The 20,794-nt window shown below is 36.8% G+C and overlaps 1 protein-coding gene across 1 annotated transcript in view; it reads left to right on the top strand.

Annotated features, from left to right (window-relative positions):
• LOC104622894 (TBC1 domain family member 5-like) overlaps window positions 1-20,794 on the top strand; it is a gene marked incomplete at its 3' end in the record, with an annotated part of 98,367 nt that overhangs the window by 28,883 nt on the left and 48,690 nt on the right. The window contains exons 3-4 of the mRNA XM_010289815.1: window positions 1,352-1,458; window positions 17,293-17,378. Coding sequence (XP_010288117.1) covers window positions 1,352-1,458; window positions 17,293-17,378 — 193 coding nt within the window. The remainder of the gene's footprint in view (window positions 1-1,351; window positions 1,459-17,292; window positions 17,379-20,794) is intronic.

Genomic DNA, 20,794 nt, shown 5'->3' with positions numbered 1-20,794 from the left:
CCTACACAGATTATAATTATTCATTTTGCCCAGTGCTGCATCTTTTCCCCATAATCCTCTTGTTGAGGGAGGAAAGGTACAGGAGGATATGAGGCTTATTCACATGAAAGAAAAAAAGTAAAACATTTAAATCCTTTTGTCCGCAAAACAGTCCTTTATTTTGCCTTTTATTGATTCAAAATAATTTTGTATTGCAATGATCCTTTCTGGTGTAGAGGCCTGATTAATTAATATTTGTTACAGCTGAAGTTCTCAGAATAGTAAAGTTTGTTAGAAATTTATTTATAATTGCTATTGTTAGAGGCTGTCTTTATGTTGCAGAGTGCAAGCATCATTAACAGGCATTGCTTTGACAGCTGTGGCAGATGGATTGCCTGGATTTAGATAGTGCAAAAGAAATGAAGTAGTTTACATAGACCTGCCTGAAAAGATGTCTTTAATAATTGCACTCATAATTAGATTGATTTGGGGAAAAAAAACCCAAAACAGAAGACGACAACGACAAGCAAAGAACAACGACAAGCATTTACATAGAGTCAGATAAAATCAAGCACAATTATAACAAAATTATAAACTTTAGCAAAGCACGCTGAAAATTTCCTGAATAAGTAGAAAATTCTAATAAAGTTAATGGTATACTATATTTTTAAGTATTTATGAAATTAAAATCTAGCCTTTTCCCTTTATCCTGAGCATTTCATGAATAGTTCCTGATTTATGAGAAAACGAGTTGTTGACATCATTTTACCTTTGTGTTTGTATATGTGTGGGGGCATGTATGTGTATATGTACATAAGAACAACGTAAAAGATATTTCAGCAAAGAATTGTTGGAGTGGGGGAAAGTTATCATAAAAGCAGGAAGGAAGGTGAAATTTGTCTCACAAATTATCATATTTAAATTTAGGTGTCTGCAGATGAATGTCTAAAAAGCCATTTCAAGAGCTAGTCCTACACTCTGAAATAGAGTGTAGGACTAGTTTTTCAAGCTCCACTGATTCTATTGCCCTGCTTTTTTTAGGCAGGCTTTAGGTGCACAGCTACAGAGATCTAAATTTAGGCATCTAAATCTGGAGCTAACATAAACATCTATGACATAAAGTCGGTAGTAGGTTTAGCATTGTCCTTAATGATGTTGGACCAAGCATAGTCACGAAGCTTGATTATGCAGTATCTTCTTTTACTCTGAGTGCTTTAGTTCTAAGAGACTTAATGTGGGAGAAGACAGCTGAATCTGAACTGTAATGAATCTACTGGGAAAGGTACTGTTTGGGGCTATCAAAATAAGATAGTAATATTTCACTTTTCCCCCCCTCTTTTTTTTTTTTTTCCCCTTCCCATTTTTGTTCTAGTGATTTCAAGTAATTATCAGACCTGTTTGGGACTTCTGATGCATTATCCTCCAATTGGAGATGTTCACTCCCTTATCCTAAGAGCACTTTTTCTCCGAGATCCAAAGGTGAGATGCTTGCTTTCTAAATACAGGGAATAAGTCTCTGTAACAGAATGTTCTAAATACTGTGAAGTTAATAACAACCTACATTTTGGGAAACTAAACTGTAGTTTCAAATTTCTTCTTACCTGATAAAAACGCTGAAGGGAAGAGTTGGTAACCAAGAGTAGAAACAAGTTCCTTTACTCTTTAAAGGATACTGTCCTACTACTTTGCTAAAATTATCCAGAGCTCTGGTAACTGCAGATGTTTGTGCTCTTTAGAATACCTTTGCTTGGTATTCTGCACAGACATTTTTCATAATGAAGTATACTTTTGAGGGAAACAGTAACACTTTATATAATCTAGTAAGCTGTATAGAAACCGTCATGCAATTTCAACTGTAAGACCTTTTCCATGGGATTTCTGCAGATCAGTCACTGTTAATCCTTAAAGCACTACCCCTGCCCAATATATAATAGTTACATGATGGTTTTCAATTAAAAATGAGAGTCTGCTGTTACAGCCTGAAAAGATTCACATGAATAAAATGTATAAATTCATAAATTTTATGTTACATATTACTAGCATACAGTTTCTGACACAGTCATCTATACTGAAAAAAACCCAAACCTCTTGCTATTTTAGAATTCCATGTGTATATGTGTGGATATAATATACAGCAGATATCCAGAGGGTAGTGGATAAAGTGTTTGAAATGAAGCTGTACATGGTAATCTTTGCAGTACTCAGATCTTTGGCAGATAGCAGAATTTGTGTTGCTGGTTTTGAACTGTCTTTGTGCGTGTCCCATTAGTAGGCGGCCAGTGTGAAGTCTGATTTCCTCATCTTCTTGATACACATCACCATTGAAAGTGAAAAATTCATTGCTGCTGCACTCTGACTGCCATCTGCAAAATTTCATTCAGTACTAATGTTTACGCATTTATGGATTAAGAAAAAAATTGTCTCGTTTCTGTATCAGTTTTTTGCAGAAATCTACATCCTTGCAACTGCTTTCTTCATTCCTCTTGCGCACAAAGATTTCTTTCATGACGAGAAGTAAAGTATGTCATCTTTATTGTAAAGGCCTTCTGTAAGGCCTTTGACACAGTCCCCCACAACATCATTCTCTCTAAATCGGAGAGAGATGGATTTGATGGGTGGACTGTTCGGTTGAGGAATTGGTTGGCTGGTTGCATCCAGAGAGGGTAGCGGTCAACGGCTCAATGTCCACATGGAGATCGGTGACGAGTGATGTCCCTCAAGGGTCCGTATTGGAACCAGTACTATTTAATATCTTCATCAATGGCAGAGATAGTGGGATTGAGTGCACCCTTAGCAAGTTTGCAGACAACACCAAGCTGAGTGCTGCGGTTGACACACCTGAGGGATGGGATGCCATCCAGAGGGACCTGGACAAGCTCAAGGAATGGGCCTGTGTGAACCTCATGAGGTTCAACAAGGCCAAGTGCAGGGTCCTGCGCCTGGGTCAGGGCAACCCTGGGTATCAGTAGAGGCTGGGGGATGAAGGGACTGAGAGCAGCCCTGCTGAGAAGGACTTGGGAGTACTGGTGGCTGAAAAGCTGCACATGAGCTGGCAACGTGTGCTCGTAGCCCAGAAGGCCAACCATATCCTGGGCTGCATCCAAAGTAGCGTGGCCAGGAGGTGGAGGGAGGTGATTCTGCCCCTCTACTCTGCTCTGCTGAGACCCCACCTGGAGTACTGCATCCAGCTCTGGAGCCCTCAGCACAGGAAAGACATAGACCTGTTGGAGCGGGTCCAGAGGAGGGCCACAAAAATGATCCGAGTGATGGAACAGCTCTTGTGCAAGGAAAGGCTGAGAGAGTTGGGATTATTGAGCCTGGAGAAGACAAGGCTCTGAGGAGACCTTATTGCAGCCTTCCAGTACTTAAAGGGGGCTTAGAGGAAAGATGGGGACAGACATTTTAGCAGGGCCTGTTGCGATAGGACAAGGGGTAATGGTTTTAAACTAAAAGAGAGTAGATTTATACCAAATCTAAGGAAGAAATTTTTCACCACTAATGAGGGTGGTGAAAGACTGGAACAGGTTGCCCAGAGATAGAAGTTGTCAGGCTTATAAGGCCTCAGAGTCCTATTAACTAACGTTCTCAGGTGTGCCTTGAACACCTTTCAAAAAAATACTCGGTGTAGTTCCTACCGTGTCTTTGAGGTAGTTCTCCCTTCATTGAGGTGAATGACTACTTAGGGTTCTTTCATGCAAAGACAGCTAGTTGTTTTGTCGTTTTAGATATGATTAATTACAATCGTTCCTCATTTCTGAGCTGTACTTATCTGCTTGGGAAATACTCTGAAGGTTAGGAAGCTGGGATTTCCAGAGAGTGAAGAGTCCTAAGGGGCTTCCAGCCACCTCTCGTTTTATGTTGGATCTTTGGGTTGAGACTGCATAAACAGATCTGGACTTCTTACAGTAAGGAAGTTAAACTGTTGTAAAGGATCACTCTAAAGCAAAAAAATAGCTCCTGGTCTGAGAAAGAAAAGTATTTTCAGTGCTATGACTTGGGTACCAGTTTCTTTCCCTAGGTATGATTTTTAGTTTCACTTATGTGTCTATAAGCATATGTTGATTCAATCCAATGTATTTCTGAAATGGAAGTCTTGTTATTCTCTAAGACCTACACACAAAAATTTTCCAAGTCTGTCAAAATTTCTCATTACACAGAATGAAAAGGAAGACTCAACAAGACATCCTGGGTGCTGTAGGAGTCTAAAGTCAGTACACAGATTATATACCAATATAAGTGGGAAAATTATGATACCTTTTCTTTGCTATCTGCATAAAGATAATTCAGTTTGCCGTTATTCCCTGAGCAGATAAAAGGAGATTGGAAGAAAAGACAAGGAGATTTTAGTCAGTAGCATAACTTGTATGTGATGATTAGCAAATTCAGTGCTTAATGATTTTTCTTCCTCCTTTGATGTTTTCCTGTGCATTTCTCCCTCACCAGCTTCTGGTTTCTAATGGGAAATTACATTTGGTTCAGTGCAATTTAGATCTCCTGAACCAGGGCTGAGTTGTTCTGTGTGGCATTTTTCCAAGATTTCTCTTGGGCTTTAGTATGTGAAGTCAGGGAACTCTTCTGTGGGTGACCGTTGCATGGTCTGGTGGCTTATTTTATTATTTGCTGCACATGGCAAGAATGTTGAGTGTTGTTCCAACTATCCGAGAGAGGCTTACTCTCTGCCCCTTGGAGCTTTAAATTGCAGCTGGACAAGAAATGCAATTTAGAACTCACGGACAGGGACAAACAGGAATCTGCCTCTTGCAGGTTTTTTAATATATATTGTCTTTGGGATTATTTTTGCAGCTAGGTAAATGCCAAATTATCTCACGGAGGGGAAGTTGGGGGGTATTTGGACTAAGAAAGGTTGGTGGTACATACATAAAACTGAAAGGTTCTTAGGGAACGATCCTGTCATATATGGTGAAGTAGTTAAGATGGACCTGATGTGGCCTTTCCATCCATAATTTCCAATTCTGTAAATAATCTGGGTTTGCACATCTAATAACATCCACCATTTCTTCAGTTTCCTTGGTCTGACGTAACAGATATCTCCTTTTTACTTACTGTCTTGTAGACTATCAGGAGAGCTAAACTTTGGCCTGATGAACCTGTCATGTTTTGTTTGTTTCTTTGCACTACCGTCATCACCAGGAGAGCAACCTAAATGTCAAAAGAAAGCTATACTTAAAAGATGGGTGGCATTTTTTTCTTACAGATGGATAAATACAATTTCCTGACCTTCTGTGGAATCAAACCTTAACAGAAGCCTTAGAATTATCCAATAATAACAATAATATGAAAAATAATTAGTACTTGCCATTAATCTACTGCATGCAGCAGCTCTCCGTTTCACTTCATGAACCCAAACAGGCAGTTGAGATGAGAGAACGTTTTAGATACCGCATCCCTGATATATTCCAGTGCCACAGAAAAGAAATACACATCTCCGTAATAGCTCAAAACAAGTTAATGCACCTGTCTCTGAAGGGGGGCCTCAGAGATACTAATTTTACAGGCATGAGTATAGATCAATGCAGAATAATTGAATTTCAGCATTTTCTGCATTTGGCTAGCTCCAGTTCTTGGGAAAATGTAGAATGAAAAGCTCAAATCAGTGGTGTTGTCTTTGCATAGGATGATAAAATTAACCTCCTTAGCAGAGTATTTGTTTCACATTTCTAATCTTTGAGCAGATAATTACCTCAATTATTTATATGAAAGTAACTTTTATGCACTTACAGTCCTTCTGAATATAAAGATAGAGCTTCTTATGGAAGAATGGGCTATTAAAAGTATGTATATGTGAAATGAAAAAATAAGCGAAGGGGTTTTTGTGTATATCCAAAAGCACGTACTGAAGGTGTGTCTCTGTGTATTTAATATCCCACTAGTGGCCAATTTTCTTCATTTTTTTCCTTATCAAAACCATTGAGCACAGTTAATTTTCAAAGCAAAGGCTGCAAAATTAAGAAGTAGAGATACGGATATGGGGCAGTGGAAAAATATAAAGTGATTAAAAAACATAGTTCTAACTAGAGTTGTTCAAATAAAAAAAAATTTAAAAAACCAATTAGAAACAAAAGTCATAGAAAATGTGAACATATTGTGTTCCTTAAATAACCAGATGTTCTTTCCTTCCTGGAGGCAGCCAGGGCTAGGAATAAAAGGTTTAAAACTATTGTTTTAAGTTAACTGTGAATTTTGCAAATCTGTTTTCACCCTTTAGCAAATAAAATTCTAATACAGCAACATAAGCAAAGTAATTTTCATCTTTGGGTGTTCTTATTTGTATGTTGTTCTGTGTTGAAGTGTTAACCTTATCACAATGACTTATTAGAAAACTAAAGCACTACATAGAATATTACAGTTTTACATTGCATACTAAGAACCTGACAAAGCATCCTTTGTCTGAAAACTTACTGTATTTATTCTTAATATCTTTGTAAAATAAGATATCTTTCAGGTATTTTAACATGGTGAGTTACCCTATTTGTTGAGCAAGATAGTTAGGAGCTTAATTCAGTGGAGACACCTTTTATCGTAAGCTATCGATTCAAAAACAGAAAAAGGAAATTGGTTGTGCTTGGTTGATGGGAATTAATTTGTTAGTTATACTAATAATACTCTAGTTACTGCTGCTGGTATTTTCTCAACATTGTATTTTAAGCTATTTGCTGACATTCAAAATGGTCATATAATAATATTAAATTCTAAGTAAATCCATGATGAAGCACACATGACATTTCAAAGAAGTCATATTAGTTCATCATGACTGAAATTACAGGTACTGACAGAAAACTTAAGCAATAATATATGGTCGTGATCACTTATATAACGATTAGTCGGAGAAATCTGCATTCCAGCTTTTAACACTTTTCACAATCTGAGCAATAAATGACAAGGGGGAAAACACATTACTGGAATTTTGAACTGAACTCTTTGTACATTTATTTTCAGCTGAATTTTCTTCTTAAGTAGCTGCCACTGTCTCAGAGTTTTCTCCAGGCTAGTTTCATGTGCCTGAAAGGCTGTTGAGTTTCACTTTCTTCTTCAGATAAATTCTTTTCTATACACTCATTAACTGAGGTGCCGCTGCGGAGCTGCAACTGTCCTTTGAAAGCTGCCGTTATGTCAGTATTGTTTGTTTTGCTGTTTGTGGCAGGAGAAAAGCTGGTTTGGGGTTGTTTTGTTTGTTTGTTAGCATTGTGTGTGCAATCTGGCATTAATTACCTCTCTTTAATGACCAGATTGCAGCCAATCAGAAGTTGGGATCTGGCAGTGTTCGGGCATCAGCAGCTCATTAATTTGTACCTACACACAGAGGTACCGCTGGGGTGCGGAGCCCATTTTGTTAGAGGGGTACCAACAAGGGGGGTGAGAAGAGAACGGGGCTGGGAACAAACGTTTGCTTTTTGCTTTTTGCTTTTTTTTTTCTTGATTGTGAAGAATGTGACTGATATTTCAGGAGATTCACGGTAATAGGGGTTGGGTGTATGAAAAGTAAGTATCGGGAAGCTGGGAGAATGGATATCCCAATGCAGTATGAGCTGGCGGTACGAGTAAGGAGAGTTGCCTTGACAGGGGATATGACTGATAAAGGAAACAAGGTTTTCCAGAAAAGATAAGCACTTGTCTCTTCATCTGGGACGAAAGGAATTAAGAGAAAAAAAAATAAATGCCTTTACTTTCAGTGATTCACAGAGAACATCTATTTGCCTTAAATTCTGAAAGATTAAGGTCTTGGATGTTTCATGCAGCATAGATAGATTTTTATGTCAGAATATTCAAACTAACCTCTAGTTTTATAACCACATTCAATTCCTTGTAGTGAACCCAAGCATTTTGATGGTCTAACTTCTCCATTTGCAAACACAGTAAGATTACATGTACTCGAAACACCTTTGTTTGAAGAAATCAATGGTTTTTCTGTAACTGTATGCTAAGCTTTTTAATCTGGGCCTATACAACTAAGACTTGCATGTATTTTACACCTAAAAGCCATGATATTAACTTGTTATTTGTTTATGTTCATGTTCTTAAAATCAGAAACTTTTGCTTTCCAAGGAGGTAAGCCATGCTTTAAGAATAATTGTTTTAAATATTCAGTTACTGTGTTTCATTAATAGAATAAAGTATGACAGGCAGCTATGAGTTTAATGATAAATTACTTGGAATAACCATGTTGCCATAGTACCACATAAAAATAGTAAGTGTACCATGAATTAAAAATCCTCTTTGTTTTTGTACATTTGTTTTAAAACCTTTATTCCCAGTACACCTATGCATTTTAAAATATAAAAAGGCAGTGTGGTCAATACTCAGAGTACAATAACTTTCTCTTCTCTCTCAAAGTTCATTGCAATCTCCCCTGAAATGTTAACCATTTAATCAACCCACCATAAAATAGTCATTTCCTTCAAAGTATCCTGTACGTCACAAGTAGTATTTTCAGGAAAAAAATCTTGGAAAGCGATTGATTAGTCATCTAGTCAAGACTTTTCTAATGAGAAATCTTTCAAAGTCCTTCTCATTCCTCAGTGTCATTTGTAACACAGTAGTCATCACTCGAAGGAGAAAGCTCATTTCTTAGATTGCCAGCAACGATGCAGTTTCCAGTATTGCTTTCTCTTTAGTGTTGTATGCAGAGGCCAGTTGTTTGGTTAAGAACCGACAAATATTGTATCAATCTAAGTTAAGCAGCCATTATATTTAAATGAGTAGGAAATACAGAATAAAGCAAAGCTTCCTGGACAGTGACAGCTCTCATAGTTAAGACAAAGCTGTGCCGCAGGTAAGATGGTGCAGAAATAAAGGACTTGTCCCACTTCTGTGTAAGGCCGAGCGAGATGGTGCTGCAGTCCACTTGTGGCAGTGAGAGCAGAGCCCAGCAAGGAAGTCAAGTTGACTCTGTTGTTCTCATTGCTGGTCTTGTGTGACCCAGCAGGAGAGCTGCTGGCCTTGAGGGCGGTGAGGAGCTGGTGGTGTGGCTGGTGATTTCTGAGCGGGTGGAGAGGTGCAGAGTCTTTCAGAGGAGATGGCAAAAGACAAGTTAAGAACCAGTGTTTCTACTTTGAACTAATATTAAAACAAGTATATAATAGTTTTTATAAAGCACCAAGTAGCATATGGATTATTCAGTAAATAGTCAAGGCAACTACTTGCTGATCAGTCATTGGGCTAATTGCAAACTCAACAAAAAAAAAGTTGTTTGCAGTTTTTAATCTTCTCTGAAGATTTCATAATTACGCCTTTTATCGAGGTGTCTTCCCTATTAATCAGAAGGCATGAGATGCAGCAGCCTCATGTTCAGGCCAGAGGAGCAATTGGGGAAAATTTGGAAATAGGGAAGGAATTATTCTCCTGTGCTGATCAGCATTCCCATTAATATTGACTGTGAATTGATAAGCTCGGTCTTGCTAAGGGCAAGTACTTTAAAGAGGGAAGATGGAAGAGAAAGTTCTCTTTGGAAGCCGCAGCTTTAAACTGTTCTTTCTCTTTGAGAAAGTTAGTATCTTTAGTAGCAAAGTAAAAGCAATTCTGATTGATTGTACTTGATGCTAAAGCAAGAAGCTGAAGCACTTTAAGCTCTTAATTACTTCAGCTACTAATAAAACTTACTGCTTGTGAATTTCTCGGGGCTGTTTCTTTCAAATGATTGGTTTACTTCTGTTTAAAAAGTCGTCTAAAGCTAGTGACCCTCTCCTAAAGAGTAATGATGTTATTTATAAAATTACACTAATAAAGTGTATTTAACGGTGTTAGAGTGAGGTGATTATGGTTCTTCTTATGTGCAACCTGACAAATCAATTAATCACTTCTAGTTTGCAAGGTAGTTTATCAAAAGGAAGCACTTAAAACACTTAAAACACTTTGATTCTACCTAATCAAAAGTTCTCCGTATCGTAATTTATTTATTTAACTAAAATTTGCAAAACACAAACTGTGAGTTGTATAAAAATAGATTAATAACTTTTCAATAATATATGAAAGATTAGCTACTGAATCATATCCAATCTATTATGATGGAATTTAAGTTCAATCTCTTCTGATATAAATGTAGATATACTGCTGGTGTATTGACATATTTTATAGTAAATATCAATGGATTAATTGTTGTATACAAAGCTATTTGGATACATTTGTGTTGGGGAACACCTCTCTGAAAGAGCAAAATACTTTCAAGGTAGAAGTGGGAATGGGACATTTCATCCTTTGCTGTAACTTTTTATGGAAAATTAGGTTTGGAGATGTAGTATCTTTCTACTCTGTCTTTTTAAGGAGCAGTAGTGATCAAAATGGCTCTGCAGTATCCTCAATACTGGAATCCCAAGATGAAAGGAGTTGCTTGTCCCACAGCATAAGGACAGAAGGTCCTTAGCTTCTCTCTACATTTTAGAGGAAAATACTTGGATGTCATATTCCTTTTGCTGTGGTGCGTGCATGCGGCTCTTTGAAAGAACCTTTTTCACCCTCCTAGGGACATTTTCCGAGTGTTTTATGTAGCACGTTACACACAGAACGTAAATTAATCTGTTTCTTTGCCACATAGCAGAAATAACCAAATAGCACCTTAAAATGTTCTCTTTTTTCCCCTGATATGTGCAATTTGTGTACAAGCATGTATCTGGAGAAGCTATAATGCTGTAAGTGTGGTTATAAGGGTTTTATCAGTATAAGCTCTGGATAACTGCATTACTCACAAAGCCATCAGTGAGTTATGCAGGTTGTCCAAAACGAGTGCCAATAAAACCATAATGTGGTAGCTTTTCTGTACATAAAGATGTCATATTTTAAACCTCATAATTTGGAGCATTCCAGGGTTTAAAGCAAGGCTTGCTGTGTGTTCCTTTCAAAAGCCTGGATCTTTCCTCCACAATGTTGTAAAACTCCTGTTCCTAACCGTGTGGGGCTGCAAGATGCCAGAGCATAAATCTGTCACGGGGTAGGGCTGAACACTGTCAGATTTATACCTCACTATTTAGTTAATTTACTTCTTAAAACCAAGGGTTCAGCTGAAAAATAGGCGACTAAATTAAGAGGCAGATTTAAAAGGTGCTTAAGCGATTCTGTTGATGCAAGATGGGGATTTTACACAGGTTATGAACTTGAACGTTGGCAGGTCGGAGTCTTTTTGTCTGGAATATCAATAAAAGCTGATATGGTAGGATTTGATCTACCTGTTAAAATGTAATACACTGTAAAAGTATAAATGAAAAACAGAAAAGGCTTTCCAGTCAGTTAGGACAAGAAGCCAAAATACACAACTAGAAATTTCTTTCAGTCAAGTTACTGAAGCATTTTTAAATCTTGCCTGTCATTTTTTTCCATTCTTCATCTCTTGCCATAGAATGCCCGTGTGAGAGAAGGCATGTGTGTATGAAGTTAAAAACAGACCATAACACACGGTATTTAAAATATTTTCCTGGTATCTGAAATTTATAATTGCCAGGGGAATGGAGGGTTGTCACATAACAAAACTGGAGATAGCTTATTTCAGCTTCATCGGAGTTCAGGGGTTTCTTCCTCCCTTGACCCGATTAACTGAATTTTCTATACTTTTCAGTTCTTTCTGGGAATTTTTCTTGTTTCGGGGAAAAAAAAAGCACTTTTTCTTTAGAAACTATTAAATATTATAATTCTTTATGCTCTTATTGTGTTTAAATAACGAGTTCTGTGATTGAAGACCCACAGCATCTTTCTGTAGAAGCATTATTCCCAGTTTGAGGATTATGGTGTTCCTTCGCCAATGGCAGTATTAGTGCACGTATCTCCTGACTCCTGTGATTAAAGGAAATTCTTTATTAGTTCTGTGCAGGATACTCTTCATGTTGTGCTGCTTTCATACATAGGGTTGGTAGATGCTGACTGTCAGCCTATGTTTTGGATAATATTTTGCTATTGGCCTTGAACCACTTAAGAATTGGCAATAGCACATTATGTCCTCTAATGTCTCACTGGTTTTTTTTTTCTTTTTAGTAAGGATTTAACTTGGTGGTCCATAGGTGGATGGAATACCTTTTGTGTTCCAGCAGGTTGCTTGTTCTGCAGAAGTGTAGCTAGGGAGAAGGAAAATTAGAAGGTGAAAGGAAAATTTTGTTTGGGGAATGGTGTGTGCTTTGGGTGCTCTAAAGTTTGGGGCGGGTTGGTTGGTTAGTATACAAAATATTGTGGTATGTTTATGTAACGTTAAGCCATTGCTTATACTGTATGTCTAGTCATGGAGTGGAGACAGATGCTTGGATATCTGACAAAATAATAAAAGAGGAAAGGTGAAATTCTCTGTGCAGCTAGGCTATTAGGTAATCATTAGTATGGACTTCATATTAATTATTAGTGCCTAATAGAAAAACTGCTGCCGAACTGAACAAACTGTATTCCTTATCCACATCTCAGCTGCTGTATTTCAGCTCTGCTCCCAGTCCAAATTTTTGCCATGTTTGTATCATCTTTATTGAGGAAGCAGAGGTGATCTAGAAGGAAAAGGTAAACCTTTGCTGACTTCCCAGTCATTTCTGAATATAGCTCATAGGCTCCTCCAGTTTTCCTTAGAAACAAATGAAAAGAAAAAAAAATAGCATTTTAATACAAAAATGTCTTAGGGTTTGTGAGAATTATGAAAAAATCCAATATCGCCCTGTCAGTTAATGAGGGGGAAAAAGGAGCAAAGTTGCTCAGTAAATAAATTTGTTTAAATAAAAAGAACAGCACTGCATCATTATCCTTCTCTTTTTTTAATATATGTTTGGTTCAGCCTGTTCTTTGATTTAGACTTAAAATATTATTAGTTGAGAAAAAAGATATATGTTTGGCAGCATTTGTTTAATATACTGAAAAAAACCTCATTTTAAAAAATCCCGTTTGGCAGTAGTGAGATGATTATTTTGGTAAGCCTATTGCTGCATGTAGGTATAATTCACTGCTGCTGTTTTGTTTGTTTTTTCTCTGTTGCGTTTAGGTTATCTAGATTCAAATACAATCTATTAAGTGGAGTATTTTTCAGTAGCTGAGGTTTTCCCACCTGTCTACCCTAAAACACCTGCAACATATGTTTGTGTAACCCTGCAATGCTGTGTGGTTTGGGCCTTGAGAAATTCCCCCAGAGCTTTTTGCTTATAAACAGCTGAGCAATTCATTTCTCTAATGACGAGTGCTTTTCCCTTGGCATTGAGGCAATAGCATGTTCGCTAAAATAAGTCTCATTTTTCATCGGACATATTGAAAATCTTTTTTCATTGTTGTCTCTTATTCTGAACCTTCAGATTTTGTGCAAAATTGTATTTGATTTTTTTTCTGCTAGTAATACTACGGAGGGAGGAAAGGAAATACCTCGACAAAGAAGAAAAAAAGTGTTGTAGACATTCCTCCGCTTGCACCTGCGTGTAAACTTTTACAAATAATACGTGTTCGGATGGTGAAGTGTTACGTTGCAGCAGCAACCTGGTTTTCCTGCTGTGTGGTAGAACAGTCTGCCTGTGACTTCTGTCATGCACAAGCGTGCTTTGCTATATCATCTCTACGCCGTGGGTGATGTCTCCGGGGGCCAGGGAGGAAAAGGGTTATACTGGGGAATTTGAGCATATGGAGCACGAGCCTTAGCTGGTGGGAATTGCTTTGCAGTGCTTTATGCAAGTTTAGGGAATCTCTGCTGCGTTCGATGTGATTTGGACCCCCCGCCTAGGAAGAGAGCAGGCGTGGGTATAACTTAACTTGGCCCCTTGTCCCTGGAGGAGAATAAAGCCAAATAGAAAGTCCCCAGGAGCCTCCTGCCAGCCGTGGGAATTGGAGTGAGTCAGTCTGGTGGTGACTGGGAAGAGAAGCCGGAGGACGGGGCTAGGACTTCAGTGGTGGTGGCGGGAGTGGGGAGGGCATCTTTTGGGCAAGGAAGGGCTCAGAGTACCTCAGAGATACCTGAAATATTTTAAGGCATCTCTTCCCTTTGGACTGTGGCTAATACATTTTGAAGAGTCAAAGTCCAAAATCACATCAATTTCTATGTGTGCTTCTGTACCTGAATTTCATACAATGTCCTTCTAAGAGTATAAAATGGGCATTTTCTACCAGTTGAAACTAAACTCGCTCTAGCTAGAAATTAAGGTTAGAAGAATTATAAAACCAGGAGGCTGCTCCTACAAAATGGGTGTGGGGAAGAGGGTTTTCTAGTATTCTCACAGGCAGCTTTTCTCTCCGATACCTGCGCTCTCTTTCCACGGAAGAGGAAAAACATCAATGTGTTCATCTGTGTAATGCCCTTACACAATTTCTTAGGGGGATTCAACAAACTCCTGATTTGAAAGGTTGACTTCACTATCATTTTATCATTTTCCTTTTAAGAAAAAAACATTTTATCTGAGGTGCTAGCCAAAATACGTAAGTTGAAAAAGGAAAGGAAAATCTTTACTTGCTTAAGTAATTAAAGGATCATTCTAAATTGCACTGTGTAGGAAAAAAATGTAGTTGCTGTAAATATTTTAAACAACAGAGCTATATTATGCTGTAATAAATTGTTTAGTCTTCATTCCTAATACATAGAATATAATGTAGGAGACAGCTCAAATTGGATGCTTAGAGAGGGCAGTTAGTTTAAAATTCATAAGGAAGAGACGTTGTAATTGTGTAGTTTTTCCTTTCAGCTTCTTATATTGAACTTAGTGAAATGGTTAAAAAGAATATAAAGTTTAAAGGTCATTCACAATGACATGGAGTTAATAATCTTCATAAAACCATATTTTTTGCTGCCTGGATTTCAGTTTTTAGAAGTATTTAAAATTTCTGTGGTAATACTTCACAGATACTTGTCTGCTGACATATCTATCAGGGTTTGGGTTTTTTAAGTAATTAAATTTTCCGAAAGGATATCTCTGTAGTGTTACAAAAGGAGTCATAGTGGTAACCTTTGGTATTTACTGTCTTGCATTTCTAATGTTTTTTCAACACTTTTTCTGAGGGCTTTTTTTTTTTGTTGCACATAATAGTACTTTAAACTGCTTCTTCCCTTGGTACCTTTAAACCTCATAGGAATTTAAATAGACCCCTGTGAAAGTAATGCTTGAGCTTCATTCATATGTTCAAGTTAGATCATTATTCCTATTAATGGCTTTAAGTGCTTAGATAGTAGATCAGCCTTTCGTGTTTTGAATTGCTTGTCATTTCTGCATAAGTATATTTCAAGGTACAGTTCTACATGATCTTTCCCCCCTTTTTTTTTTTAATTCAGAAGCAATATGTAATTTTTTTATTTTTTTTTTAATTTTGGGGTAGTAGAAAAGAAATTTCATTGGTTTTGGTAAGTTGAAAATATATACTGAGTTACTGGAAACAAACTGCAAAACTGGCTAGTCTCTGGTAACGTGAATTTTTCAAAAGGCTGCCTTATGACTTAGAAGTGCCTGTTATTATAACCATCTTTTACTCTTCCACCTTGTTGAAATGGTCGTCAAGCCACATAAAGAAAAAAGTTCGTTAAATCATGGGAGAAAGTTACACTGTTTGATTACTCGCGTAGTACTCGCAGAACCATCAGTTATCCTCATCACGTCAGTTTGGATTTGATTATCATAGAAATGCATTGAATTACCAAACTGGAGCAATAGTAACTAAAGCTGATTCATTGTTATTGCTGTCAGTTGATGAGGACTGACTTACAGGCCATGTGAATGGGTAGAGTTATGCAAATATTGTTTTTATAACGGGAGAAGAAAATCGTAGAGCCGCCATTACAATGTGGGTGGTAGGATAGATGAGGATTTTTTTAATGCGTGTCTAATATCTTTTAGTTGTTGTTTCATTTTTTAATGAACAGTACAAGCAGGATATACATTTTAAAATGTTTAATGTGTTTCCAAGGAAAGAAAATGAGACATTTCATACAAGATTAAGTCTGATTGCAGGAAACAATCTGGAAATTCACAGCCTTAAATTTGACCCCAGACATCATCCTAGCCTTTGATATCTGCCACCTCTTTAAATCTTCTCTCCTTTTGTGCACATGCAATATTTTGTTCTTTAAAATGCAACTCCTGTATCCTCCTCCAAAAACAAGGTTTCCAAGGAAGAAGGGTTATCTGCAGTTAAGTGGAAAATGAGAGGATAAGACTATGGATACTCCAGTCTGTAATGGAATCTGGAGGGCAAAAATACAACATGTGAAACTGAAACAGCTGAAGACTAACTCTGTCAAAAACATAATGTACTCTCACCTGTGAATGACTATTTCAGAAGGGTCATCGCGTAGTTCATTAAAACTATATTTACTACTAGCAGGACTTAAGACTGTGGATTGGAATATAAGGCAACAGCCTATGAATGAATAAACCTTTAAAGCAAATACTTGGGAAGTATTTAGATCTTTTTTATACACTATATCTGATTATTATGCAGAAATTTGCCATTTTGTTTTCTCTTACTTTAAGCCATTTCTCTTCTAATTTTTATATATATATAAAAAAAAAGGGCCTCTCTGTACCTCTCTGTCATTTTGGTTTCATCTGTATGCAAATTTTTTAACTTGTAAATATTTACTTCCCCCTCCAAGTAATGTCCTTCAGGCTGCATTTGTTCAGTCAAGAGACTTCATGCATATACTGTGGTCTACACTTAATCAATGTTCAGTGTATTATTAGATCCAAAAAGGACGATTTTAGAACTACTGTAGGCAGCGTGTTTCAGTGACATAGTTTCACTGTGGCAGAGTTGGAGACTAGCAAGTGGCTTCTGGTTTCAATATTAATTATATACATTTTAGTATAGGGGAACAGTTCTTTATTAATGGCCTCTGTTTTGAGTAGGGTGAAATTTGGAGCTAAAAAAGGCTCCGTGTGCCATCTAGTGGCACTGTTCAGGTTGTCTCCCCAAATTTAATTCTTTGCTTAACACACTGCTAGTGATGCGTTCAGTTCAAAACGATAGCTATAGTTTCTCCTTACTATTTCGATTTTCTTTAAAAACATACCACTTTAGCTTGGAGGTGGTAAAATTCTATACCTGAGCTAAAGGAAGAAATCAGATGGGTATCTGAAATTTTCCAGGAATTATTGGTTTAGTTAGAAATGTTACCACGACAGCCAACAGCCCTATCGCTATGTGGAAGAACATTAATTTCTGTGAGCATGGTGTGGACTTACTTTTAACACTCGGTATTATTTTAAGGCTTCTCTTTTATGTAACTAGCCTTATTGCCTTTATAAACCAAGAAATCCTGGGAAAATAAGTTATTCTTTAAATACCTAATCTTCATTAATGAGCATTCTTCTCGTCTCTGCTTTAAATCTCTCAGAAAAAGTAGTCTTTAATTTTTTTTTAATTTTTTTTTTTAAGAGAAATCCAAGACCAGTGACTCACCAATTCCAGCAAAATTTAGATTATTACAAAGCACGTGGAGCAGACTTGATGAACAAAACCCGGTAAGCTATTTCTGAATATGCATTCACCAAATTAAGTAAGACCTTACAAATGTTTCATTAAGTCGCTTTTATCCCAAACAGGAATTACATAAGCAGTATTAGAAGCACATGTGTTTATCTCATTACATTTATTTTTAATCTTTACTTTGCCTATTACTACATGAAAAATGCAAGTTTTACAGATAGCATTGTAGTCAGCTCGCTGGCATTTTTTTAAGGCTAAGGACATTCCTACGCAATGACGTATATATTAAAAGCAGGGGGTAAAACGCTGCCAATATGAGTTCTGTAGCTGAGCTACTTCCAATAACGCATCTAATCGCAATCTGGAGTATCCATGTACCAGAAGCTGTATAAATTAAATTGAATTAATATAAATATTTATATAAATATAAAATTAATATAAATTTGTACTAAACTTTTTTGCAGCGTTCCTCCCTCATTTTAGAAACGGCTTCTATCAAACTGCTTAAATTCCTTGTCAAGGCCATTTTACCTGGTGGTCACGAGTGTAGAGGTGCCCGTGCCCCAGCTGGGTGGCCAACAACAAGGGTGCTGATTGCTGGTGGGAGGTGGCTGCTGGTGGCTGCGGGGCAAGCCAGCACAAGTAGCGATGCCTTGCTTCAGCGTATACGTCACAGGCAGTTTCGTGGATTACACGTGGCCCCAGCCATATACTGTGCCTGCTGAGACATAGGAACGTGCTGCCTTTTAGACCTTTGCACCTCTGTCAGATTCTGCTTAACTCAGTTACATTAAAAGCTAGATAAAATTAAAATGGAGTGGATTAAAAAGCTCTTAAAAACGGAGAAAGGAGCAGAAGTTAAAGCTGAGTAGAGTGACTGCAAAAGCAGCTTTTTTTTTTGTTTTACCAGGCTTTGAAGTTGGGGAGGGGTGTCAAAAATTACTGCGTTCTATTGCATTTTCTTAATGTTTTTACTTACTTATTCTTTTAATAAGTGGTCTCTCGAGTTGTCTAAACTTGAAAAATAAGTTATTTGAAAATTCCAAAAGAAACATTTTAAGAATTTTGACAAAAATAAACAAGTCATAAAGCCCAAAAAAGAATGATACCTGTTGGAAACCTAAATTCTAAGAAAACAAATGTCCATTAAATCTATGTAGGAATATAAATTCATTGCACACATATATACAGAATGCACACCAAAGGAGAGCAGAAATTATTTAGAATAATTCCGATAGAGGAATAACTGGGATAAATTTATCTCAACATAGGAACATTTAGACTAGGTCAAATGTGGTAAATCTGTTAAGATTGGACTAAAGAGAGAACTGGAAGATGTAACATTAGGAAGAGTTTCTGCAGTGAGCAGAGAGATGGATTAGATCAGCTATCAGGTCTTTTTCATCTTTAGTTCCACAGGCTCAATGATATATTTAAAATATCTTGGCAAATCTCTAACATATTTTATCACATATAAAACTTTTTAATTCGTCATGTTAATATATTTGTCTCTTATCTCCCATAATGGCTACTTACTGAAGAGAGAAATGCCTTTGAATAAGGCTTGCTTAAAACAAAACATTTTCATCTTAGCAGAAAACTGCAGAGATTGAATCATCTTCTTACTGCTAGTTTAAAAATACACCATTCATAGTCAAGGTCAATGATGCTTATTGTGATGAAACAAAATTGTTTGCTTCATAGATGGAATTCACGTCTCCTTGTTACTCATATTTTTAAACTGATGCCTTACTTTTCAGTGCATCTGCTGATAACTCTACAACATAATCAATCAGCATTTTTCTTGTAATTGTTCTGCATATCTGGTACATTTAGATGGCTAAAATGTAGACATTGATCCATGTTTAATGGCTGTAATCATCCTTTGCATTAATGTCAGACATTTAAATGGTAAGAAATACATGGTTCTTATTTTCCTGAACTTTAGCTCAGTTTTAACATACCTCCTCCAGAGATCTAGCACCTTTATATTGTTCATTTCCTGAAGCTGTGATTCAGAGAAACTGCACAATAAATTTTACTTAAGAATACTTTTATTATTATATATATATAATATAATATTGATATTATTTATCAGCTCTTGCAAGAAATTTAGATAGCATCATTATTTATTTTTCACATATCTGTATGCGTTCTGAGCTGATCATTAGCAGTGTCGGATCATAGCAGAGCCAAATCACACATAGTTATTAGTTACTGCAATAACTATCTTTTCTAGTTCTTAAATAATTATAAAACATTATTGCATGTTTTTTTTGAAGGTGTTTTTTAAAATCATATTTCAGACATAATGGCTTAGAGAAGACCTTCGGTGTTTTTTGTTCCTGTAAAGTGAAGTTTCTCAAAAAAGTCTTTTTCCAACCATCCTAAAGATGCAAATAAACTAACTTCTCCTGGTTTACATATATGTCAAAGCAGCAATTTAAACAGTGTTGAAGGAAAACTGGTACTTTTTATTCAGCAAAATATAGTTGAAAAAAAGAAACAAGAAAAAAATAAGCTGGTGGACACAAATACACAAGCCACTGTATAAGCTTTGTCTCATGTGTCTGTGGACCATCATGATTCCAATGATGCAGTTAGCACAAAGCATCCAGTTGCTTTGTTGCTTGGGTAGCCTGTCAGAGAAAAAGATTTTACTTCCAGTAAATACAATTTTTTGTGCAAAGTTAAGGGGGTTTTTAGTGATTGCCAAGGCTCTAGACCTAGAGACGACACAAACCTAGGACTCAATGTGCAAGCCATTATCTTCTTTCTAAGGTGATGTTTCAGGTGACTGAGTGATATATACCAATCTTGGTATATATTAATTTCAGTAGATTGAGGGGAAAAAATATGCCAAATATACTAAAGTTTGCATTCTCAATCTCAACCAAGTTATTATTGGTATGACCCCTGAAATCAGTGATGTAATTAGATTCATTGCAAACTGTTGAGAACTGATTAATATCTGCTAAGCCAGCATTTGACATTTCTGCTTCCACCTTCAAAGCTGTAATCTTCATTTTCTTTCTGGAATGGAGAAGACATTGAACAAAAGACCTTGTGCTGACTATTCTGATGTGATGGAAGAGAAAAAAATCCCTATTTTTTCGTTAAGTGTCTCTGCAATACCTTGGGGAATTGATTAATAACTGAATCTGATAGGTAGTAGCAGAGTAAATTTCAATAGTAGTAAACATTGTAGCATGTCCTCTTCTTTGAAGTCATTAGGACCTATTCAGTTTGCGTTTGAAACCATTTGGGACTCCTGCAAGAGTATTTTATAGTTCTGAAGATGCTCTCTTTGTAGTGACTTTGTCAGCCACTCTCAGGTGGCTACAGAAAGATTTTTGTAATATCAACAGCGATCAGTAAAATGGGGAGAGACCCTGTAATCCTCATTCAGCAACCATTCCTTTCCAGCTTCCATAAATCGGGAAGCAGCACT

This window comes from Phaethon lepturus, unplaced genomic scaffold, assembly GCF_000687285.1.
Source record: "Phaethon lepturus isolate BGI_N335 unplaced genomic scaffold, ASM68728v1 scaffold1376, whole genome shotgun sequence".
Classification (NCBI taxonomy): domain Eukaryota; kingdom Metazoa; phylum Chordata; class Aves; order Phaethontiformes; family Phaethontidae; genus Phaethon; species Phaethon lepturus.
This window is presented reverse-complemented; position numbering and strand designations above follow the sequence as displayed.